This window comes from Acytostelium subglobosum, assembly GCF_000787575.1.
Source record: "Acytostelium subglobosum LB1 DNA, scaffold: scaffold35, whole genome shotgun sequence".
Classification (NCBI taxonomy): Eukaryota; Evosea; class Eumycetozoa; order Acytosteliales; family Acytosteliaceae; genus Acytostelium; species Acytostelium subglobosum.
The window spans coordinates 50,171-74,232 of NW_012236498.1; the positions used below are offsets into that span (position 1 = coordinate 50,171).

Genomic DNA, 24,062 nt, shown 5'->3' on the forward strand with positions numbered 1-24,062 from the left:
TACCATGGTGACATATATCGGCCCCAGCCAGAGCCGAGCATTCTAACCGATGACACTTCGAGTGTAGGGATAGTTCGATTGAATCGTCAAGAATTATAGTAGATGGTTATATGAGTAGTTTAAACAATGATAATGAGAGTTGGTTGAGCCGAGACAAACCCGGGACAGCAGGGTATAAGATTGAATGAATGGAATGATTGAATGATTGAATGAATGAATGAATGAATGATAATATGATGTTATGTTGTGGTGATCACATGGAGGGTATGTCACATGCATTAGATGCTGATCTCGTGGCTCGCGAGATGAATAGCCTCCTCCCCTTTCCTTCAACTCCTTTGCCTTTGCGACCATCCATCGATTACTTCAATCAATCAATCGATCAGTTGTGTAGACAATGAATGGGGCAGAGCTGACATCTATCAATCCCTCGCCGCACCTCACTTTTTTTTTTGTTGTTGTTGTTGGCATCCAATTGTGTAGTTGTAGTCGTAGAGAGAGAGGCAAAGAGATAAGTGTTTGTTGACAATGGTCAATGGGACATACCTTTGATATCAAGGGTTGCTATCTGTCAAGTCCGGGAGAACCAAGAGAGAGGAGAAGGAGTGAATGAATGTTGATTGGGAGTGAACGCTCTCTTGTAAACACAAACAAACTACTATCGACTCAGCTGGCTGGCTTGACGCCCGCGCGCTTAGATACCTGGCTGGTTGTGTGTGTGCCACACACACGAGTCGCAAAGACTTGTCCTTTCCGCAGCTGCCCCACACTCTCAATCCAATTGGATTGAACACATTCACACAGTTTTGACAAAAAAAACAAATATATAAATATAAATATAAATAATTATCCATCAACCGATAATTAGGATGAAAAATATCTCTAACACACACATTAACACACTTTGATTCGAGAGACGAAGAATCCATCTCGAAAAAAACACTACTGTGAATCATTGTACAAACTTTCCAACATTACAAAACATTCAAATGTAATCTTTTGTTGGGGGGTCGGTAACACGATTGTTTATTTGTGGGCCTTGCTGACTCGTCCATTGCGCTGTTGTTCACATCATGATCAGGTGATCGGACAGATGATACAGGAACATAAACATACACATTTACCCAGGTGAGCATTGTGTAGACCCAACGTCGGCTGCAAAAAAGATGATCACTAATGGGTTAGGCCTAACCCGGAGACAAGCCATATCACTCCGAGTCTGATTCCGAAGTTGCCTTTGCCGCCAATTAAGTACATACTGATCGTTTTTCTATTGTTTTTGTTGTCGACAACTGTTCAAAAGTCTTTCCAAAAGCTCTCGTCATGTTCACATTGCGCTGGCATTGTTGTTTATCATTGGTCATTGCGTTAAAGAAGGAAAATTCTGACCAGATGGAAAGAAGTGTGGACACACAGTACTAAGGAGCGGGATGGCATAGCCTTGTCATTTAGTATCGCACCGAACAATCATTTCCTCATTCGTTCAATCAATTGTCACACTCCATCATCAACAGCAAGGACTACAGAATAGTAACGATAGAAAGAGAGGTCAACGAGCGAAATGATATATCTTTTAATCTTGTAATAATATTGGTAATTGAACAACTAAATAAGTTGGTGCTACCCCCCCCAATGAAGGATGCTTATTGAGTTGTGGATGGTGCAGCAGTAGTTGTTGGTGCAGCAGTGGTCGTTGGTGCAGCAGTAGTTGTTGGTGCAGCAGTAGTTGTTGGTGCAGCAGTGGTAGTTGGTGCAGCAGTTGTGGTTGGAGCAGCAGTGGTCGTTGGTGCAGCAGTAGTTGTTGGTGCAGCAGTGGTAGTTGGTGCAGCAGTGGTTGTTGGTGCAGCAGTTGTGGTTTGAGCAGCAGTGGTAGTTGGTGCAGCAGTGGTAGTTGGTGCAGCAGTGGTAGTTGGTGCGGCAGTGGTAGTTGGTGCAGCAGTGGTAGTTGGTGCAGCAGTGGTAGTTGGTGCAGCAGTGGTAGTTGGAGCAGAAGTGGTAGTTGGTGCAGCAGTGGTAGTTGGTGCGGCAGTGGTAGTTGGTGCAGCAGTGGTTGTTGGTGCGGCAGTGGTTGTTGGTGCGGCAGTGGTTGTTGGAGCAGCAGTGGTAGTTGGTGCAGCAGTGGTTGTTGGTGCGGCAGTGGTTGTTGGAGCAGCAGTGGTCGTTGGAGCAGCAGTGGTAGTTGGTGCGGCAGTGGTCGTTGGAGCAGCAGTGGTAGTTGGTGCAGCAGTGGTAGTTGGTGCGGCAGTGGTTGTTGGAGCAGCAGTGGTCGTTGGAGCAGCAGTGGTAGTTGGTGCGGCAGTGGTCGTTGGAGCAGAAGTGGTAGTTGGTGCAGCAGTGGTAGTTGGTGCGGCAGTGGTAGTTGGGGCAGCAGTGGTCGTTGGAGCAGCAGTGGTAGTTGGTGCGGCAGTGGTCGTTGGAGCAGCAGTGGTAGTTGGTGCAGCAGTGGTAGTTGGTGCGGCAGTGGTAGTTGGTGCGGCAGTGGTTGTTGGTGCGGCAGTGGTTGTTGGTGCAGCAGTGGTCGTTGGAGCAGCAGTGGTWGTTGGTGCAGCAGTGGTYGTTGGGGCAGCAGTGGTYGTTGGTGCAGCAGTGGTAGTTGGTGCGGCAGTGGTTGTTGGTGCAGCAGTGGTAGTTGGAGCAGAAGTGGTAGTTGGTGCAGCAGTGGTAGTTGGTGCGGCAGTGGTWGTTGGAGCRGCAGTRGTYGTTGGAGCAGCAGTGGTTGTTGGAGCAGCAGTAGTTGTTGGAGCAGCAGTTGTTGTGGTTGGAGCAGCAGTTGAGGTAGCTGGAGCGGTGGTAGCTGGGGCAGTGCTCATGTCAGTGGTGGCAGTAGTGGCGGGAGCAGTAGAGGTAGCTGGAGCGGTGGTAGCTGGGGCAGTAGAGGTAGCTGGGGCAGTAGAGGTAGCTGGAGCAGTGGTAGCTGGGGCGGTGCTCATATCAGTGGTGGCAGTAGTGGCTGGAGCAGTGGAGGTAGCTGGTGTGGTGCCAGTTGAAGTGACTGGGGCAGTGGTGGCGGTAGTTTGTCCACTAGTCTGGGTGGTAGATGTCACTGGTGCGGTTGCCTGCGAGGTGGTAGTTGGCTGAGAAGTTACCTGGGAAGTGGTGGTTGGGGCCGAGGTAGTTACTGGTGTAGAGGTGGTAACTGGTGTAGAGGTAGTCACTGGTGTAGAGGTGGTAACTGGTGTCGAGGTGGTAACTGGTGTCGAGGTAGTAGCTGGTGTCGAGGTAGTCGAAGGGGGTTCCTGTGATGAGGACGATTGATCTCCAGCATGAGATGAGGAGGCCTGCTGTGACGAGGAGGACTCAGATGATGCTGGCTGTGTTGAGGAGGACTCAGAGGAGGCACCCTGCGATGAGGAAGCCTCAGATGAGGCAGACTCGGAGGAGGCTGGCTCGGATGATGAGGAGACCTGAGAAGTAGTCGATGGGAAAGAGGTCGTTGGCGACGACGAGGTACCGCCCAAGGTGGCAGTGGTCGAGACTGTGGTAGTGGCAGTGATCGACGATTGCAAGTTGGTGGTCGAAGCAGTCGTAGTGACAGTTGTGGACGCAGTAGTAGTAACCTGGGAGGTGGTCACCTGGGAGGTTGTCAGTGGAGCCGAGGTTGTGATTGGGGCCGTGGTAATGGGTGGTGGAGCCATAACACATCTTGGCGAGGCCTGAGAATCGTCACAGATCAATGAACCTGGACACTTGAGGAAACGACACTTGTTGAAACAGGTTGGGGAGAGGGCAGCGGATGGCTGGCAGCAAATCTCATTTCTTCCACAGACCTTATTGTTGCATGAGAACTGTCCCCATGCTGGAGACATGTCCGCAGATGCAAACTCTATAAAAAAGTGTTAGTATAAGTATTGTGAGGATGATGTATGGGATGTGATTGCAAGTTGGAATGAGTGTGTGGAAAGTGTGTATGGTAAATGATAATCGCCAAAAATGGTAATAATTTCAATCAATCAATCAAATTCCATCATATATACATTAATATTAATTAATTGTCCACTCACTCACATACAAGCTGCCCTAAACTAAGATGATGTGGATGAGTGATGATCATTGTCTTACCTGAGCACAACAGAAATATTGATAGCAGGATCAACAATGACTTTGAGTTGATTCGTGCCATGGTGTTGTAGTTGTTGTTTGTTGGTTTGTTTATGTTATTTAAATATATTGTTATTGATTGAATGGAAGGAATATATATATATTAATATATTTGTTGGTTGTTGTTGTAGTTTGTATTTGATTAATTGATCAATAACAATAAGATTGAGATATAAAGTAATGATGATGGAGTATTAATTGATTAAAGTTATGATTGTTGTTGCGCAAGTCTAATCAAGGAGGGTTTCAAATGCTCACACTCCAAGGGCTGACTCCATCACTCACTCTCCTCTCTCATATGATCCACTTTACAGGTGTAGTGCCACTGACTGACTGAATGACTGAGTATACATTAATGTTACCGTTTCAAAGGAGGGGGTATTGGTTAATAGTTGGCGGCGAGTGCCATGGGGTCTGTTGTAGTGGAGGTGTAATGCTAGCATTAAATGCATACTTATTGTTGTATATAACACACTTGGCAGTGAGCAATGCATTTCATTTCGACTTCTCCACACTTAGTGTTAACACTTAACACTTTAAGCATATGATGATCATTCTGTACAGTGGAGAGGGAAGAGGGGAGTGGAGTAGTGTGGCTGGCTGTGTTGCCAGCTAGTCCTACTAATGTCAGTGATCAGAGTAATAATTTTATGAGTGTGATCACATTCCTACCACATTACCCACAATTACTTTACTTAAATCTGGTGATGCACTGCCAAGCAATCAATCACATGACCACAAACACACACTCTCACACACTCAATCAGTCTATCACACACAAACAGAACAACCAATTATCTTAATTTTGGTCGTCTACTTTAAACAGAATATACATGTGTGTCGTATGATCACTTTCAGCAGATGTAATCCTAGCCATAGACCACATTTACCATACAATTCGACTGAGTGAGAGTTCTAGTAGCTAGTAGCTAGCTACCTTAATCTTAATTGTCAATGTGCCACCTCCAAGGAAAGGAAAGGAAAGAAGGAAGGGGAAGAAACTTGTATTGGTTGATCATTGTGGTTGTTGTTAGTTTAAACAAGATTAGTGGCGCCTTAAGGCGAATTGTGCAGTACCTAGGACTATGAATGGAATGCTGATGATGGAGGGATATGTGATGGTCGGTTCATTTTATTTCAAACGTGGTGGAATGGATCACTCGTCAATCATTCGGTCAGCTGACTGGATTGTCATCAGTAGAACCAGTGCAGAATGCCTGAAGTGCCCTCGATGGCAATCAGTGCAATAATGATACGTTCCAAACGGATGGAATGACTGTGCTTCTGCTCATCATTAATAACATCGTAGATACCACTGATCAGATTAAGTCTCTCGTTCATAATGCGTACCCTTTTGTCAATCTCACAATGACTCCTAACGATCTTATATATACCCTCACCCTCGGTATGTTCCCAGAAGTGCTCTGAGTTGATGGATGATGAGTGGATAGATCCATGGATGGTACTTTGGGTCAGCTACAACAGGCTATAACAAGGTGATCACCTACCTCACAATGAGTGCAAGCAACTACAGTACTTACCAGGTGTATCGATGATATCAGAGTGAAGATTCAGGTAGTTTTTGATCTTCATTTGTTCGCCCAACTGCTTGCCAATCTCTTTCTTGGAGATACGAACGGTGCCATGCTTGGATAGTTCATCGGGGAGTTGTGCCACCTTCTCGCTGAGCTTGATGACATCGTCCTCAATGAGGAATAGACGAACGGACTGAGCAAATGCATAGGAGACGGCAAACTTCTCGTTGAGGTTGGCCGCAGGATCCGCAGACAGTGTGATGATCTCGCGACTCTTGGTGATTTCGAAGCGTGAGCCACCATCAGTGTACACGTAGCTGTCGAGCTGAGGCGGCTGGTTGCCCTCGACCTCGTACTCCTTGAGCCATGTGAGCAGTGTGCGTTGAGCATCCTCGGGGATGCCCCACGAGATGACGCAGCCAAATGATGGAAAGACGAATGCGTCGCCACCCTTTTCGCCACCATTGTATCTTAGCCATCTGACGTTGCTGACGTGGAACACCTTCTCCAATGAGAAGTTGTCTGGTAATGAATGCAACTCCTTCTTGAATGACTTTGAAAGGCATATCGCTGAGCATGTCAATGTATCCATTGATATATCTTCATCATTACCATTTTGCTGTTGTTGTTGCTGTTGTTGTTGTGTTGTGTTGTTACTTGATTGTCTATTTCTGAATGATGAGTATTGTCTTGTTTGTGATGAAGTATATGTTGAAGTTGATGTTGATGTTGATGTTGATGTTGTAATGTGTCTGTTATTGAAGTTGTTGAAGGTATTGTTGAGGGAATGTGATTGTGATGACAAGTATGTAGATGAGGAGGCAATGTGTTGTCTTGATGTCATTGGACATATCCTTCTCAATGTGCGCAATGCAGCACAACCAAGATTGTTACTCATGATCATTGACATAATGTTCACTTATACTAATAATAATACTAAACTTGTGAAGTATCACAATGATTGACTTGATTGATTGACTGATTGGTTGAGCCCAAGCACACCCCTTTTCATTCTTTGACTTCCTGAACCCGAAGACATTCTCACACAACAGAATGTCCCGACCACTCAATTTCGATGTCACCAACAGTAACTTCATAATAAACATATCATTCATTCGATCATTCATTCAGACAATTGACTAGAAGGTCAGTGAATGTCATCTGAGTCGAGTAAGATTGTATCTAAATAAAGAAAACGAGACATTCTCTCCCTCACTCATTCATTCTATAAATAATTAAAGACAATAAATAATATTAATAAATAGTTATAAAAAGAATATATATATAAAAGAAAGGATAATTATTATATTATAATATAATCTTAGAATAAATATTTCTCACTTTATTTTAAAATGAATTAATTAATAAAAAAAACGAAGTCGACGAGTGTTTTGTGTGAAATCGAATCAAAAAGCGAACGAATGTAATTCAATCAATCATTAATTTATTGCGAAATAACTTAAACTTATACATACACCTATACACACATATACACATACATACACACAATGAGTTTCTTTGGTACAATCATTAACAAGGAGGAGCCTTTCGAGATTGAGCTCGAGGATGGCGTCGTCTTCCATCTTACACAGGTAAGCATCATCATCCCATCAATCGATCAATCAATCACTTTGCTCATACTAATCAAACATGAATGAATGAATAATTATAGGCTGTCTTCACATCAAAGTCAAAGGCCACTAAGAAGGTTTACCTCATCGCTAATGTCGTTGAGGAGTACGAGATGATGGACGGTCAAGATGCTCCAGCTGAGCTCGAGCCAGAGAAGATCACCGTCTGCATTCTGAACCCAGACAAGGTTGACCAAGTCGCCCTTGATCTCCACTTTGACAGTGCCGTCAAGGTCATCTTCACCATCGAGGGAGGTATGTATATACATTCACCTTCAATCAATCAATCAATCAATCATACATTAACTAACTAACATGTTGATAATCATGATCACGTAGATATGAACGCTGAGGTATCACTTTGTGGATCAATGATCTTCCAGGGTGAGGAGGATGGTGAGGAGTTTGATCATGATCCAGATTGCTCGGATGAGGAGTGTGAGTTTGGCTCATTCTCTGATGAGGAGGAGATGGAGGAGGAGATCCCACAGCTGAAGAAGAACAATGCTGCCGCTGGCAAGATTAAGGAGATCGTCGAGGATGCTCCAGTCGCCAAGCCACAACAGCCAAAGAAGCAGCCACAGCAGCCAAAGCAGCAGCAACAAAAGCCTGCCGCCGCCGAGCCAAAGAAGCAACCACAACAACCACAACAGAATGGCAAGAAGGCTGCTCCACAGCAACAACAACAAGTCAAGAGAGAGGGTGGACAACAGCCACAGAAGCAACAAAACAAGAAGGCCAAGACCAACTAAATTAATAAAGCCTTAAGTTAAAACGACATCGATCTTTGCATACCCTTGCCCTCACCGAGGACATACCCTCACAGACATACCCTCGCACACTTACCCTCGCGGACATTCCCTCGCACACCACTTTTCAATTTTTGGCGCTTTCTTTCAAACTTCGCGCCAAAGTGAAGCATTCATTCAACTTCAATTTGATGAGAGATAGAGATAGAGATAGTTAGGTATATAGTTATATATATATTGATAGGATAGGATAGGATAGGATATAGGATATAGGATGGTTGCACAACAACATATTGATACTGGTGGCGGTGTACCATCTGTTGCAGCACCAACAACAAACAAAGTTATAGATGAAGCTCAACAAATGGTACAAGAGCGTTTCATCGCCTTCATAGAGTGCTTCAAAGATAGTATCCACAATCGAATCAATCGTAATCGCAACAAGAATAGTAATAATAATAGTAATATAGATGAAAAGGAAGAGGAAGATGAAGACGAAGATGACGAAGATGAAGATGAAGACGCAATGGATATGGATAAAGATGGAGGTGGACGTGGCAAGAAAGGTGCAGACAAAGAATATATATTATATAGACAACAGATAAAGGATATGCTAATGAATGATGGATCATTCTTGTATGTTGACTATCAACATTTGTCATCTCATGATAATGTGTTGGCCAATGTAATCTCTTGCGAATACCTTCGCCACGAACAAACGCTCAATCGCTGCGTGACAATATTGGCGCGTAGACATCACCCGCAACTATTCATCAACAAGCCGGATGGCGCGGCCGGCACCAAGACCTACCAGGTGTGCTTCTACAACATGCCCGACGTGCTCAAGATCCGCCAGCTGCGGACACAGATGGTGGGCCGTCTGGCGGCCATCACAGGCACCGTGACGAGGGCCAGCGAGATCCGCCCCGAGCTGCTGATCGGCTCATTCATCTGCATGGACTGCCGCAACTACTCGGACAAGGTGCCCCAGGAGTTCAAGTATACCGAGCCAATCAAGTGCACGATGCCCTCCTGCAGCAACAATCGTCGCTGGAACATCTGCATGGAGACGTCGACGTTTTGCGACTGGCAAAAGGTGCGCATTCAGGAGAACAGCGAGGACATCCCGTCGGGCAGCATGCCGCGCTCCATCGACATTGTGCTGCGTGGCGAGGCGGTCGAGTCGGCGCGCGCCGGAGACAAGGTGATCTTCTACGGCACGCTCATGGTCATCCCGGATGTGTCGCGTATGCAGATTGGTCAGAACGCCACAATCATTCGAGGTTCGTCCAATGTCTCATCCGAGGGTGCCGGGTCCAAGTCCGAGGACTTTGGTGGAGTATCCGGCATGAAGGATCTAGGTGTACGCGAGATGTCCTACCGTCTCTGTTTCCTTTCCACCTGTGTACGCTCACATGGATCAAGTGTAAGTAAGATGGAAAGCGCTGGACACTCTGAAATCACTCCACTCACTTCAATCAATCAATTAGATAAGGGCACTGAACATCAAAGAGGAGAACTCAGAGGCTGTGGCATCCAGCGCTCAGACTCCAGAGTCATTCATGGAGGCTTTGCCAAAGAATGAGCGAGATAGGTTGGAGATGATGCTAAAGTCAAAGAGGTTGTACAGTCGTTTGGTGTCATCGATTGCCCCATCGATCTTTGGCCACGAGGACATCAAGAAGGGCGTGCTGCTGATGCTCTTTGGCGGTGTGCACAAGAAGACACCAGAGAAGATCAGACTGCGTGGCGATATCAATGTGTGCATCGTGGGCGATCCCTCCACATCAAAGAGTCAGTTCCTCAAGTACCTGGTGTCGTTCCTGCCGCGCACGGTCTACACGTCAGGCAAGGCCTCGTCTGCGGCCGGTCTCACGGCCACCGTCGTCAGGGATCCAGACACTGGCGACTTCAATATAGAGGCAGGCGCACTAATGCTTGCAGACAATGGCATCTGTTGCATCGACGAGTTTGACAAGATGGACCCCGCCGATCAAGTGGCCATTCACGAGGCAATGGAGCAACAGACCATCTCCATCGCTAAGGCCGGCATCCACGCCACCTTGAACGCACGTGCCAGTATCCTGGCCGCAGCCAACCCAATTGGAGGTAGATACGACAAGACCAAATCATTGAAGGCCAACCTAAACATTGGCGCGGCATTGATGTCGAGATTCGACTTGTTCTTCATTGTGACGGACGAGTGCAATGCAGACTTGGACAAGATGATTGCGCAACATATCGTGGCCGTGCATCAAAAGAAAGAGGGCATCGAGCGAGACTTCTCATTAGACGACATCAAGAACTACATTGCCTACGCCAAGACCTACAATCCAGTTGTAAGTCAGCCGATAGTGACACGATCCTCACTCACATGCCACACCTCACTAACCCTCGCTCAATCATCCATCCAATCAAAGATTACACCAGAGGCAGCAGAGCTGTTTGAGGAATACTACAAGAAGCTGAGAAATGACGTATCACTGAGTGGAGCCGGTGGCGCAGCATATAGGATTACAGTCAGACAGTTGGAGTCGATGATTAGACTGTCTGAAGCATACGCCAGACTGATGCTCTCGGACAAGGTGCTTCCAAAGCACGTGCACGAGGCCGCCAGACTGCTGAAGAAGTCTGTGGTGCATGTGCGCTCTGAGGACGTCGACCTGGAGATGCCCGATGGCGAACTAATGGTCATCTCATCGGAGAAGTACCACGAGCTATGCCAAGTGATCTTGCTCTATCTCAGGAAGATGAACGAGGGCAAGCTACAGCGCGAAATACTCGAGTGGTACATTCAATCGGAGCAAGAGGCCGATGTCCTGACGGACGTTGAGGCCGAGACCAACTGTATGCGGGCGCTCATCAATAAGATGATCAAAGAGAAGAAGCTGACAGTAGTGTCCAACAGTGGCGACCCCAACGAGCGACGTCTAATGGTACATGTAAGCAATCTCGAGTAAGATACTGATTAAAATGCTTCGCGACACAAGGCCGGGCAGTGTATTGTTTATATATTATATATGGTATATATATGACTTGTATCTTTCTCTCTATCTACATGTTGTTGTTATTGTTGTTGTTGTTGTTGGAGAGGAACTTCTTCAACTCGACATTATCACTTCGGGTGATGCGACGCTTCTTGGTGTCAGACTCTACCTCGGGCTCGTATGGGCTGGACACCTCATCCTTCAGACACCAATAACCTGTGTTGTGGAATACATCATATCCACTCTTGAACAATCCCTGGTAATGTGACAAGGTCATACCAATAGTATGTTTCCAGTTTTGTATCCCTGTTGAGGAGAAGAGTAAGTATGATGTGGCGGCATAAGGCGAGACTTTCCAAGGCCTTGAAATACATACTCTCACGTTTACAAATGATATCCCAATGTATTTGGATGTATTCATATATCTCATCACGGAGATGGAAGTACTTCTTGCGCAGTGGCATGTCGGAGCGGCTGCGATTGCCCTGTTGTGCCAAACTCAGTCTCGATGACTCGGCCAAAGAGTATAATACCAAATGAAGTATTTGTGACCTGTTTGATTGATGTTAGTCCAGGGTGGGATAGTTCCAGCCTCAACCTCGGCCTCAGCGTCGGGATCAGATTCATACCATATGGGGGTGCCCTTTTGAAAGGACTTTGGTGGACCCTGTTCACAGACAATGCAGAAGGGTGTTCGGCATTGTTTGTTGGAGCCACCAGATGATGTGGATTTGGAGGTGCTTGCCATTGGTTGAGACTGAGAGAGTCCAAGTACTGGACTGTCTCCTGGTGATATTGACCTGCCACCAGTGACCTTTTCCGAAGATGGTGAAGAAGAGGAAGCTCCTTGTAATGTAATATGTCCATCACCACTATTGGCAAGACTACTGCCACTGCCGCTACCACCTACACTGCCGCCGCCTCCGCCAGCAGTGAATGATGAATGACCACCTTGGGGCAAGAGTGATGGCCTCTCAATAAATGGATTGTTGAGCATTGGGGGTGGAGGCAGTGGCCGGCTGTACTTGGAGGATGATGTTGAAGAAGATGAGGTTGGTATGGCGGCTGACCATTCTGAGAGTGATGGGAAGTGATGGTGTCCCTGTTGCTCCTCAATGCGGAGCATTATCTCATTGATCTGGCGGTCATTGAGTGGCGTGGTGGCCACATGGAAGTTTAGTAGCTCCGGGGTATCTTTGCTCAATATTCCGGGGAATGGTGAATCATGTTGTCGGTAGTTGTTGTTGTTGTTGGAGAGGAGAAGTGGCGAGGACTTGAGTGGTGGGAGTATGGTTGGTGGGACTGGCGACAATCTGGATGAGTTTGTGTTTGTTTTAGTGGAGCCTTCTGGAGTCTGGCTGATCAGTGGCGGTGTGGAGAAAGGTGATGAGGTTCTATTCTGTCCATGACCTTGACCTTGGTGGCCATCAAATGAGGCCAAACTATTTATGGGAGGTATACTAAGTTGAGGTCCTGTGGAATTCCTATATTGTTGTTGTGATGGTTGAGGATGAAGATGTAGTTGTTGATGTTGATGCTGATGTTGTTGTGAATGTGTGTTTGCAAATGGTATCCTGGACCTGAAGCCTTGATGTGACGGTGATAATGACGACTGTGATTGTGATTGTGATGAACTCCCAGTGAATGGCTGAGGCAATAGTTCATAGGGATGATGGTTGTTCATGATCAAACAGTTTGACATCCTATATATCTATCTGTCTCTATCTATATACATATATAAAGTTAATACAATAATGAGATCAGTAGTGATCACACTCTTGATTGAGTGAGAATGATTGATTGAGTGAGCGAGATTGATTGATTGGTTGGTTGGTTGTCTTTGGTCTGATTGATTGCCTGAATGATTGAATGAATGAGTGAATGAGAGAGTCAGTGATTGGTTGATTGACATAGATTGATTGATTGGGCCAAACAGACAGACAGCCGGAATCATCCTTTGCAAAGGTTGATGACCTCTCTTCCTCACATCACATTGCATTGTACAAGGTAGGCCTAAGTGAAGTGTGTTTGTTTGTTTGTTTGATCCATACCATACATCAGCTTGATCAAGAAAGAAAGGTCGAGATTACAGCTCAATGAAAAGTACATGGAAAAGGAGACGCAGTCTAAGGGTCTCTTTTAATGGTCAGTCTGTCAAGTACCTAAACGTCTAGAGGTATGGATGGCCTAGGTGTTACCTTTTGCGTAATGGTGTGACCATCGCTGGTTTTGGTGATGAGGCAAACGGACACGGCCTTGGCCAACCTACCTGCCAATCAAGGTGATGCACTGAAAGATTTGTGGGCGAGTGGCCTATGTGCGAGCCGTTGTTTCAATAATGGGGAGTTTGCCTATACCCCCAGATCGATGATTGGCTAACAACTTCTATGACCATGACGTATTCAAACATTCGTGTTTGTGTGTCTATGGAGTGAATGATTGATTGATCAAAAATCGAATTTGAGAGTTATTTGATTGATCAAAGGGGTGTGATGGGGGTGTGAATGATCGTTTTTGATCAAACAACTAAAAGAAGTTGAGGGAAAACTTTGTCGCCTAAGAAACACAGCATATTAGACACTCGTCTAGAAGCGAAGCGACAAAGGCGCCTGAACATCAGGACTCTGGGTGTGAGGCTTACTTATCCTAGATGGATAACATCGCTATCATGTGATCGGTCTGATTGGCAACTGTCATGACCAGGGTGCTATTCGTTTATTCCTTGATTGTTGGCATTTATCCAAATGGCCCCGGCGAATGGGCATATTTGCACTGAGCCAGCGACAAGGTTGTCGACATATGTCGGTGGATTGGCATCACCAATTTGATTGATTGATTGAGGAGACATGATGGGTGGGTGGACAGTTGGCTGGTATACCCGCCTTGCCATCATTCAATCAATCAATGAATGACTCTCCAAGCACCCAACAACATTAGCATTGATTACACATGATCATGACCATGGTCATGTCGATTTTATTGTTTTAGTTTGATTACATGTTGGCTGAAGCGGTGGTTGTGAAGGTCTTGACGCTTGGGTTCTTCTTGCCTGGGTTGCCCAACACTTGCTTGAATGGACTGCCCTCGATGTGCTTGCCGTTCAACTTGACGCCGGTGGCGAAACGGCCATTACCCTGGAGTGAGTAGGCGGCGGTGTAGGTTCCGTTCTGGTTGTCGATGGCGTCCAGCTGGATGAACTCGGCGGGGCCGGTGATCGACACCTCGAACTTGTCGCCTCCGTAGGTCTTGTTTCTCGCCCTTCTTGTTCTTGGCGGTGACGGTGAATGTGAACGAGCCGAATGAGCTCTGGTCGCCGTCGGCGCCCTCAATGCACTTGACCGTGACGGGCATGTCCTTGATGGGGGCGTCGCGCAGGCTGACGTTGATGGTGTAGTTGCCCTCGACCAATGGCTCGTACTGCACGTGGTATGTGCCGTCGTTGTTGTCGCGCACCTGAGCGTCCACCTTGCCGGCTGGACCCTTGATGGCAACGACGAAGGGGTCGCCTCCGTCGGTTCTTGGCTTGCCGTAAGTGTCAATCGAGAAGATGGTGAACTCGGCAACTGCATTGTCAAAGGCCTCGACGAGACCTGGACCCTTGGCGTATGAGTGTCCGGCTGAGGGTGCGGGCTTGATGCGCACAGTCTTGGGGAATCCATTGACAGTGTCGCCGTCAAGAGTGAGGTTGATCTTGTAGTCGCCTGGAGCCTTGGGGTCGAACTCGACGTCGTAGGTACCATCACCATTGTCGACCATGTAGGGCTCGACTGGGGCTGGGCCCTCGACAGTTACGACGAAGCCGTCGCCACCATCCTTGCGGGCAACTCCGTCGGGGTCGACGGCAAAGATCTTGAACTTTGATGGCTGGAAGCATTCGCCACCCTCGAGACCTGGACCCTTGGCGTAGGAGTTGTTGGGGTCGGCAGCGGGCTTGATGTGGATCTCCTTGGGGATGTCCTTGATTGGCTTGTCGTTGAGCGTGACGATGATCTCATAATCACCTGGCTTCTCTGGGGTGTAGGCAACGGTGTAGGTTCCGTCGTCATTGTCGGCGATGGACACGTCCACCTGGTGTGGGCCAGAGATGGACACCTGGAAGGGGTCGCCACCATCGGCGGCTGGCTTGCCATTGGCGCCAATCGAGTGGATAGTGAACTCGGTGGGGCGGCGTGCCTGGGCCTTCTCAAAGCCTGGACCAGAGCAATATGAGTTGTTCTCATCAGAGTTGAGCACGCGGACCGATGTTGGTCCCTGGGCCAGAGGCACTCCACGCAGGAACACCTCGACGCGGTGCTCACCACCCTTGGTTGGGGTGTAGACAACGTCGTACGAGCCGTCGTTGTTGTCGTGGACGTTGGCTGGCACGTTGCCAGCTGGTCCGCTAACCTTGACGGTGAACTCCTCTCCACCACGGGTGGTGGCCTGGCCCTCCTTGTTGCGACCTTGGATCTTGAATGGAGCCTGCACTCCAACCTTGGCACCCTCGAGACCTGGGCCGTAGGCGTTGGACTCATTGGGGTCAGAGCCATCGATGCGCACGCGGAATGGTGAGTTCTTGACGTCGACACCGTCCAGACGGATGTTGATGGTGATGTCCTGTGGGTCCTTTGGAGTGTAGTTTCCGTCGTAGGTACCGTTGTTGCGGTCGACCAAGTTGACTGGCACTGCTACGCCGTTGGCACCAACGATGGCGACGGTGAAGTTCTCACCTCCATTGGCCAGGGGGTCACCATAGTAGTTGATGGCCTTGATGGTGAAGTCACCGCGCACGTTGACGAATCCATGCTCCAGACCTGGGCCGTAGGCCAGAACCTGGGAGGGCTCAGAGGTGGTGCGGCGCTTGCGCTCCAATGCCTCGGCAGCCTCCTTGTCGCGCTTCTCCTTGTTGAGGGCGTAGTCACGGAAGTAAGACACGTAGGTGATGACGGAGAGCTCATCTGGCAAGTTAACCATGTCGCTTGGGTCCATAATCTTGGGGATGTCGTACTGCTCCAAGGCAACGTCCATTGCGCGGTTGACGTCGGTGAATGGGTCGTTGCTGAGCGTGTTCATGTTGAGCACGCCTGGCTTGAGCGAGTCGGTGAGCGCCGACAGCACCTTGCCGTCGCGCCAGTGGTCGGTGAAGTTGTCGACGCGAACGCCGTATGGCTTGACCTGGCCACGCACCCACTCGAGCAGGGCGGCCTTGGGCGAGTCGTTCTCGGACATCTGGATCTGATAGCGGAGAATGAGCGTCCAGATCAGACCGAGGATGAGCTTGAGCTGGCCGTCGACAATGTCCTCGGCACCGATGCCCACCAACTTGAGGCCCTCCTGCTTGATAAAGTTCACGGCCATGTTGTTGTTCTCGATCTTTTGCATTCTGATCTTGGGCTGCTTGTTGTACTTGAGAATCTTCTTGCTCGAAATGATCTCGAGCAAGTTGATCAAGTTGGTTCCATCCTCCAAGTCAGTGCCCAGGTCATTGATCTTCAGGATACGTTCCTTCAAGTAGTTATTGGCCCATCCAGTGAATGTCTAATGTTTCAATAATGATTGTTAGATTGATTTATTGAGTGTGTGAGTGGAATGATTCCAGGATATTGACATCCTAATTTGTAAACATACCCTTTTCTGGACATCAATCCAGGTCTTCTTGGTCTCAGTCATGATTTGTTATTGAATAATGATTGATGATCAAGTATTATTTGTTGTTATATATTTATATTACAAGGAAGGAATGAATGAATGAATGGAATGAATGAAGGGGAGAGTGATGGAGAGAGAGAAAGAGATAATTGGATTGGGATTGGGATGGAAATGGCCTTTGATGTTTGTTGTCTAGAACAATGGTCTATATTCAGGTGCCTTCATCTAGAACTGAACTGACCTGACACTAAGGTAACATGTACCCAACACATATTGATCAATCAATGATGTGTGTGTGTGTGAATGTGATTGATTGGCGAGGTTGTGTGTTTAAACTAACCCATTAGGGTTGTGTGTGTGAGGGAGTGGTGAGCGATCAATCACACACACACACACAAACACATGTTTAGGGCAAACAGGCAACGGACCATGGGGGCGGGTAGGGGATGATGATGGTACAGGTCACCAGATGTCTGTCTGTCTTTGATGATTATAGGTCCATCATCATCAATTGTGATTCATGAAGAGGTTGTGTCAGATGAGGATAGATGGCAACGAGCAGCCAATGAATGTTTGAATTACCCATTCATTCATAACATCTAAGGCTAAATAAAACTTACCTTGATGTTTCAACCATGATAACTTGCACCTACTTTCATTCATCTATCCAATAGTACTATTGGATGGATGAATGAAGGAAGGATGGTGCCCTTTCTTTATCACTTCCATTCACTGATCCACACCACAAAACATTAACTTTTAATTGAATTGGATGGATGGATGGATTTGATGAAGTTGAAGGTGGTGAATGTGTGTGTGATGGAGAATGAAAGAATGAAAGTTTGTTTGACAAGGATTTTTGGTTGGAAGGTCTTTCTAGTTTTGGAAGTTTGTGGTACTCCCTAGGCCTAGGTCATTGACCAATGAGAGTCTGGTTGATAAAAGGAGGGTAACTTGTACAAATGAACGGACATAAAATAAAACGTCCGAACCATATGATCGTTTAATTCTCCCCATGGATCTTAAGATTAATCGGTTCAAAGTCAGTCTAGTATAATCAGGTGACTGTTGATCGCTTGATTGATTGATTGTTTGAGGCTTGATATGTGTGGACAACTGTCCAAGTAAATGTCCATGTCCTTGTCCTTGTCCATGACCATAACCATGGCCAATCAATCATAATCAATGCATGACCTTACTTGGTGAGGAACTTGACTTTGGAACCTTTTTTGATTGATAGGTAGTTGGGATCGTGTAGCCTCTTCTTGATGAATGTTCTGGCGATTTTTGTCATTGCGATGTATTAGAACTGCCATGATGACGTCGGCTGTGAAGATATTGCTTGGTTTGCTAGAGGTGTATTGTTCGATCAATATCTCACTTGGTTGATCCATTAGTACATTGCAGACTTTGGTCAACTCGCCTGCACATCTATCATAGACTCGCTCTTCCACGCCATTGGCATGGCCCTGGTCGTCGCGGTCCAAAAAGAACTCCTTCACCGTCTCCAAATCCTCCTCAATCCATTGTGTCTCGCCCGTGTTATAGTGTCGCGTCGGACCAGAGTACAGCAGCACGTACTCCATCATCTGTAGGAAGTGCCGACACACTGATGTCAGCAGGTCGTTGCCTCGCTCAATCGTCTGGGTGTTGGCGTAGATTGCCTTGAGGTGTGGATTGAGGAGTTCGAGGGGCTGATCGATCCTTGATTGTTTGGACAGGGGCGCCAGGTACATGTGGTCGAGCAAATGTGCGCGGAGATCGACAAAGACTATCTTGGCGCCTATATAGTCGATCAGGTTGGATGACGTATCTTTGATGGCCGTGTGCACCGAGAGGAAGAGATCAGACAGTGCGCGCTTCACCTCAACAATGTCGTACGAGTGGTACTCAATGTACTTGATGATGTTCTGCTCGATAAAGTCAAGGTTGTTGAGGCACACGCACAACACCGCGATGGGCTGACGCGATGCCAGGTCCACTGCCACGCCAAGCTCGTCGTGTTTGGTCGACGCGCCCGACGATGATCCATGTGCCCCACCGCCGCTCGTCGAGACGCTGCTAAAGCTCTTTCGGAAGCCCTTCTTCTGGATGCGCTCGTTCAGAGAGTTGGGATAGAGGTGTTGTTTGAGTTGACAGCTGGTGATTTGAATGATGCGTCTATTGTAGTCCATGAGCGAGGCCTTGAACATGTTGGAAAGGGTGATGACGAATGTGCCAAAGGACGACGAGAGCGAGCCACGCATCTTCTCGAGTGTGTTGATCGTTTGGTAGAACATTTGGAACAGGTCGACGACAGACGACGAATGCTTGATCGTCTTGTCGATGGCGGTGAACTTGTCCAGGTGGAAGATGTTGTCGGACCAGTTGCGGAACGACTTCTCCTGGTTCTGGCACCACGACGACACGACGTTGCTGACGTAGCGTGACGGGTGCGGCAGCGCCTCGTGTGGCAGCACCTTGAGCTCCTGCAGGAAGATCTGGAACTGCGCGGCACTCTGCACCGACTGGATCACCATGGGCGACAGGAAGCCGACGTTCTCAAACACGACGGCAAGGTCCGCCGAGTAAAGTTTGACAAACTCAGTGAGCGCCGTCGCGGACGCGGCAGAATGCACCTTGAGGAAACCTCGCGTGTACATGTTGAGGTTGAGCGTGATCTCGGGCATCAGCGCCTCGACAAACGTGCTAAAGTTGTCCAGTGTCATTGGTCGGAAGGGCTTGGACAGACGGCTATAATGGCACGAGACGGACGACACGACAAACGAGGTGAAGTTGGCCTCGGTCGACGACTTGGTACCAGCGGGGGCCTTGTTGCCGCTGGCCAGCTTGCTCCACATCTCGCGAGATTGAATATAGACTGCGCAGGCAATCTCAATGTCGCGCGTGGGCGTCTCTGTCTTGTGTGAATGCACGTCGCTCAGCAGCTTGAGCAGCCACCCGGCAATCTTCTTCAGCGTCTCCTTTAGCAGGTTGGCCGTGGGTATGTCCGTCTGGATCGCCGCCGTGTTCTCCAGCACCATGTGTTCGATAGTGTCAAGCGATGTCTTTAGACGCACAAAGTGCTCCTCGCGCAGCTCGGCCTGATAGGCCGTGGAGAAACAGTTCAGATGGCAGATGCGCGTCATTGGCTCCGAGATGCGGAGTGCGCGCGCGAATGGCATGATGCTGGCGCTTGTGACCAGCGCGTCGTTGCCCACAAACACAATCTCATCGTTGTTGAACTCGAACAGGATGTAGAAGAGCATGTCCTCAAACATCAGCGTGTTGAGCGGGAACAGGATGGGGATTGGCTCGATCAGGTACTCGGACGCCAGCACAATGTCGGCGTTCCGGTTGTTTGGACTGGTGTGCGCGCTCTTTATAATGTCGCCAACGAAGCGGTCCAGCGTCTGGAGGTGCTGCTGGTAAGCCGGGTCGGCTGTGCTGGCCGGCTGCGAGTCCATCATCGCCATCTCCAGGTTGTAGCAGTGGACGCGAAGCATTTGTGAGCGCTCCTTAAGCATGCATTGCACGCCCTCCATGAATGTGTACAATTGTCGTTTGAACCATATCATCATTGTATCAAAGCTGTCAAACTGACGCATATTGAACTGTCTCAATATCCACAGTCTATAAACCAATGAATGAGTAAGTGGACGTCCAACTGTTGGTGCATTTGGCAATGGTGTATACATCTTCATGAACAACTCATGCTTCAACTTTGATATCTCCATTTGTATTCTAAAGTTATCCTCTGCCTCAAAGCTCTTCACAACTTGTTAGTCATTCAATCATTCATTCGATCAATCACATTCAATCAATCGATGTGATCATACATTTGGGTCCAATGATGGCTTGTTAATCCTGTTGAGCAACAAGTATGTCTCATAGCTTGCCAGATGGAACTGTTCCTTACTTAGCAGTCCATAGTCATCTGGAACATCAACAGTTGGCTTGTTCAATGTTATCGGTTTATGTTGTTGTTGCTGTATCTGTTGTGCTTGTTGTTGTTGTGCTTGTTCATTATTATGTCTTTGTGTTGTTGGACTGGCCAGAGTCTCCTTGGCCAACGATCCAATACTATTATTAAGTTGTGGAGGTGATGGTTGTCTCTGATGTTGTTGATGATTCTTCAATGTTGTAATCAGTTCATTTACATTTATATTATTATAGTTTGTTGTTGTTGTCTTTAGATGTGCAGGTATCTTATCAGAATGATTGTTATAAATGAATTCCAACAATAATGATCTTTCATTCTCCAATTGAGCCAATCTCTGTTGTTGCATCTGATGTTGTTGTCTCTGTTGTTGATCCATCCTTAGTTATTTATATATACATGTACAACAACAACAATCAATGTGTCGTTTCAAATGAATGAATGAGTGAGTGAAGTTGAGGTGACGATGTGAAGTTACATGATTGTCCCATAAATGAAGTCATAAAAGGGGTGAGGGCAAGGGTTGACAAGGAGATGAATGCAAGGTTAAAGGGTATTGTTTAATCTTTAAAGTGATAAGTAAGTAGTAAATACAAATGAATAACTATCAATCAATCAATCAATCTATGATTTCTTGATAGTTTCGATACGACACTCTGGTACACCTTCATCGGTAGAGTGACATACTAGAGGCTTCTTGCAGTTCAGTGTGGCACAGGTAATGCGACGACAGTATCCTACATTGTTGGTATGTGCGAAACATTCGTATCCGGTGGGACAGTACATATTGCTACAGTTGTCAGCGTCGGCGCAGAGGTAGCCTTGGTGGTCGGGCATGCAGATGTGGCCAACCGTACACTCCAAACTGGCACAGGCATCCGCGTCGGTGACAGTGATGTTGTTGCTGCCGATAGGTCCAGTGCTGCGATGCGGTGCAGTCGTGGGCGCTGGCGTGGGGATGACCGTGCCATTCTTCACGCAGTCGCCGCCATTGGCCACGCTCTCGATACATCTGTAGCCTGCTCGACACTTGATCATCTCACAGGTGACCAAGTTCTTTTGGATACACTTGCCGCCCATTGTAATGTCGTCGATACATCTAAACTCTGGACCACACAACGCAGCCGTGCAGACTTGCTTGGGCACACATGATGGAAGCTTGTTGGGCGCCTCCTGGCAGAACGTACCATTCGCACAGACAATCGTGCTGCAGTTGATCGTGCGCTTCACAGGCTGGAGGAGTGGAGCGGGCTTGTCGCGACATTCGGTCGCGCTGGTGACTGTGTCGATGATGCAGGTTTGGTTGGCTGTGCAGTTCAGATCACCACATGGCGTGGCAACACAGTATGGGCCGACCGTATCGCTCTCTACACACTTCATGCCGGCGTCACATACAAGGTCGTTGCAGGATGGACCCGGCTTGATGCATGTTGCGCCGGTAAACTCGTCATCGACACAGTCTGAGCCCTCCTCGCACTCGTAGGTCGTGCAGTTGGCGCTGGTCCTGCACCACTCATTCGTCGCATTGAACTTGCACTTACTGTCTGGGGGACAGATCTTGAGCGAGCAAGGCGGGATCTTGACACACTTTCCACCCTTGGGCGTGTCAGAGCATGCTGCGCCCTTGGGACAGGACATTGCAGCGCAGGCGGTGTAGTTCAGACCGACGCAGCGCACACCCTCGGCGGTGGACGCGTCCACCACGCACTTCTTGCCTTTGGCGCACACAGTGTTGTTACAGCTGATCTTCTGGCAGTTGCCTCCGAGCACGGGATCATCCACACAGATAAAGCCCTTGGCACACTTGGGCATGGTGCTGCAGCGACCCATGCATCCGGTAGTTCCGTTGGATTGGAAGCAGCTCTGGCCTGTCGGACACTTCTGGCTGCAGGACTTGCGACATACGGCGCCAACCTTGGGGTCGACCACACACTTGGCTCCAGTCGGGCATTTCACAGCAGAGCATGTTGGGAAGTTTGACTTGCCCGGTATGAACTGTGGAGGAATGTATGTGCCCTCCTCGTCGGACATATCGATCAATGTATCATTGGTCTCCTGGCCTGCATTGGGATCGGGCACACACTTGGCCTTGAAGTTGCAGCACTTGCCAGCTCCGCTGGACGACACAGAACAGGTACGGCCTGGCTCGTCGTCCTCACATGTGTAGCCGGCTGGACAGTCGTCCTCTCCACAGCCAGTGGCCTTTGGCATGAATGAGTTGGCAGGGCGGTGACAACTGTCCACATGGAACTCCAACATCTCACCAGCATCCAAACACCACAACTCTGGCAGCTTCTTATCCGGCACACAATCGGATATCCTTGCATTACTATCTTGACAGAATGATAACTTCTTGTATGAACAACATGTCAATGCTTGCAATCCAACACATGTTTCTTCTCCCAAACACTGATCATATGTCAATTTACTACATGCTATATATATTTAATGATTCCAAAGTGTGATTGATTGATTTGAGTTAGGATATTCGGTTCCAAAAGGGAATAATGATTGAATGCTGACTTACCAATATCAACACCGTCAACGCTATATATTGAATAGACAGTTGTAATAATTAATAGTACTAATAGCCTTGTGGATGTAGCCATCTTCCTTTTTTGTTTGTAATAAATTAATAAATCAATCAATCAATCAAACAAATATATAATGTATATATTTTAATATAACAACAATTAAATAATAATATATGATTGATATATATATATATATTAATTAATATCAATGTTGATTAACCGTGCGGAAGTGAAGACAGCAGCTTGACACTTTGTTTTGTTAGTAAGGCAGACAGTCAGACAATAACAATATTCCCGGGATACTGACCAGCATACACGAGCGTCGATGTTGGGGGCGAGTCTGGTTACTCTGGTGATGTGATTGAGAATGTGTGCGAGAAAGAATGAAACAAAGAGAGAGAGAGGGATATACCAATATAGTCCGACAAGGCAAGGTTAGATCTTACCTTGGGAATCGATCTTGGCATCATCAATAGGGTGGTTGGTAGTGTGAGTTGATTGATGATAATAATCAATTCAAATGGCTGATCACTGTCTTAAATCACGATGACAATATGTGACAGGTGAGAGAGTTGACGACCATGGATGAAGAAGATGGAGTGAACGAGAGACAACCTGACGAATCACAATCAACTAATATTAATATTAGCGTTTGAAAACACTAATAATACAAGTGATGTATGATTGATTGATTGATTGATTGATTGATATCCTATCATGATTAGATTTATCACACAATCATGTCACATGATCAACCACAGTCCCTGTGTTTGTGATCGAGGATAGTTGTGTGTGTGTGTGTGTGTGTATGATTGATCATTCCATTTGTATAATACATCCATCAATGATGTCTTGTCTTGGAATCTTTATTCTTATCAATATGATTGAATGAATGGATGAACAATTGGAGTCCTTGGGTTGGCCTCGTTCCCAACATTATTGATTGAGTCTACCTACCATCAAATATTAATTAATGTAAAT

The 24,062-nt window shown here is 47.3% G+C and overlaps 8 protein-coding genes across 8 annotated transcripts; 2 read left to right on the plus strand and 6 right to left on the minus strand.

The window, feature by feature from the left end:
• Window positions 1-2,031: 2,031 nt before the first annotated feature.
• SAMD00019534_117640 (hypothetical protein) lies at window positions 2,032-4,120 on the minus strand (the record flags this gene model as incomplete). Its single annotated transcript, XM_012892912.1, has 3 exons — window positions 2,032-2,159; window positions 2,624-3,823; window positions 4,060-4,120. Coding segments are annotated over 3 exons (1,389 nt in total), but the record flags the coding sequence as incomplete, so codon positions are not given.
• A 1,172-nt stretch (window positions 4,121-5,292) lies between these two features.
• On the minus strand, window positions 5,293-6,543 carry SAMD00019534_117650 (hypothetical protein; the record flags this gene model as incomplete). The annotated part of the gene is made up of 2 exons (XM_012892913.1): window positions 5,293-5,522; window positions 5,640-6,543. 2 exons carry the CDS (start codon window positions 6,541-6,543, stop codon window positions 5,293-5,295), a joined length of 1,134 nt encoding a protein of 377 aa, XP_012748367.1.
• A 598-nt stretch (window positions 6,544-7,141) lies between these two features.
• On the plus strand, window positions 7,142-8,016 carry SAMD00019534_117660 (hypothetical protein; the record flags this gene model as incomplete). The annotated part of the gene is made up of 3 exons (XM_012892914.1): window positions 7,142-7,225; window positions 7,306-7,519; window positions 7,604-8,016. The coding sequence occupies 3 exons, from the start codon at window positions 7,142-7,144 to the stop codon at window positions 8,014-8,016; spliced, it is 711 nt and encodes a 236-aa protein (XP_012748368.1).
• Window positions 8,017-8,287: 271 nt separating this feature from the next.
• SAMD00019534_117670 (hypothetical protein) lies at window positions 8,288-10,973 on the plus strand (the record flags this gene model as incomplete). The annotated part of the gene is made up of 3 exons (XM_012892915.1): window positions 8,288-9,439; window positions 9,504-10,352; window positions 10,434-10,973. 3 exons carry the CDS (start codon window positions 8,288-8,290, stop codon window positions 10,971-10,973), a joined length of 2,541 nt encoding a protein of 846 aa, XP_012748369.1.
• Window positions 10,974-11,067: 94 nt separating this feature from the next.
• SAMD00019534_117680 (hypothetical protein) lies at window positions 11,068-12,702 on the minus strand (the record flags this gene model as incomplete). The annotated part of the gene is made up of 3 exons (XM_012892916.1): window positions 11,068-11,306; window positions 11,377-11,552; window positions 11,630-12,702. The coding sequence occupies 3 exons, from the start codon at window positions 12,700-12,702 to the stop codon at window positions 11,068-11,070; spliced, it is 1,488 nt and encodes a 495-aa protein (XP_012748370.1).
• Window positions 12,703-13,993: 1,291 nt separating this feature from the next.
• Window positions 13,994-16,649, minus strand: SAMD00019534_117690 (hypothetical protein; the record flags this gene model as incomplete). The annotated part of the gene is made up of 3 exons (XM_012892917.1): window positions 13,994-14,258; window positions 14,419-16,517; window positions 16,608-16,649. 3 exons carry the CDS (start codon window positions 16,647-16,649, stop codon window positions 13,994-13,996), a joined length of 2,406 nt encoding a protein of 801 aa, XP_012748371.1.
• A 1,174-nt stretch (window positions 16,650-17,823) lies between these two features.
• On the minus strand, window positions 17,824-20,344 carry SAMD00019534_117700 (hypothetical protein; the record flags this gene model as incomplete). Its single annotated transcript, XM_012892918.1, has 2 exons — window positions 17,824-17,852; window positions 18,010-20,344. The coding sequence occupies 2 exons, from the start codon at window positions 20,342-20,344 to the stop codon at window positions 17,824-17,826; spliced, it is 2,364 nt and encodes a 787-aa protein (XP_012748372.1).
• A 96-nt stretch (window positions 20,345-20,440) lies between these two features.
• On the minus strand, window positions 20,441-22,806 carry SAMD00019534_117710 (hypothetical protein; the record flags this gene model as incomplete). Its single annotated transcript, XM_012892919.1, has 2 exons — window positions 20,441-20,722; window positions 21,235-22,806. The coding sequence occupies 2 exons, from the start codon at window positions 22,804-22,806 to the stop codon at window positions 20,441-20,443; spliced, it is 1,854 nt and encodes a 617-aa protein (XP_012748373.1).
• Between the last annotated feature and the right edge of the window lie 1,256 nt (window positions 22,807-24,062).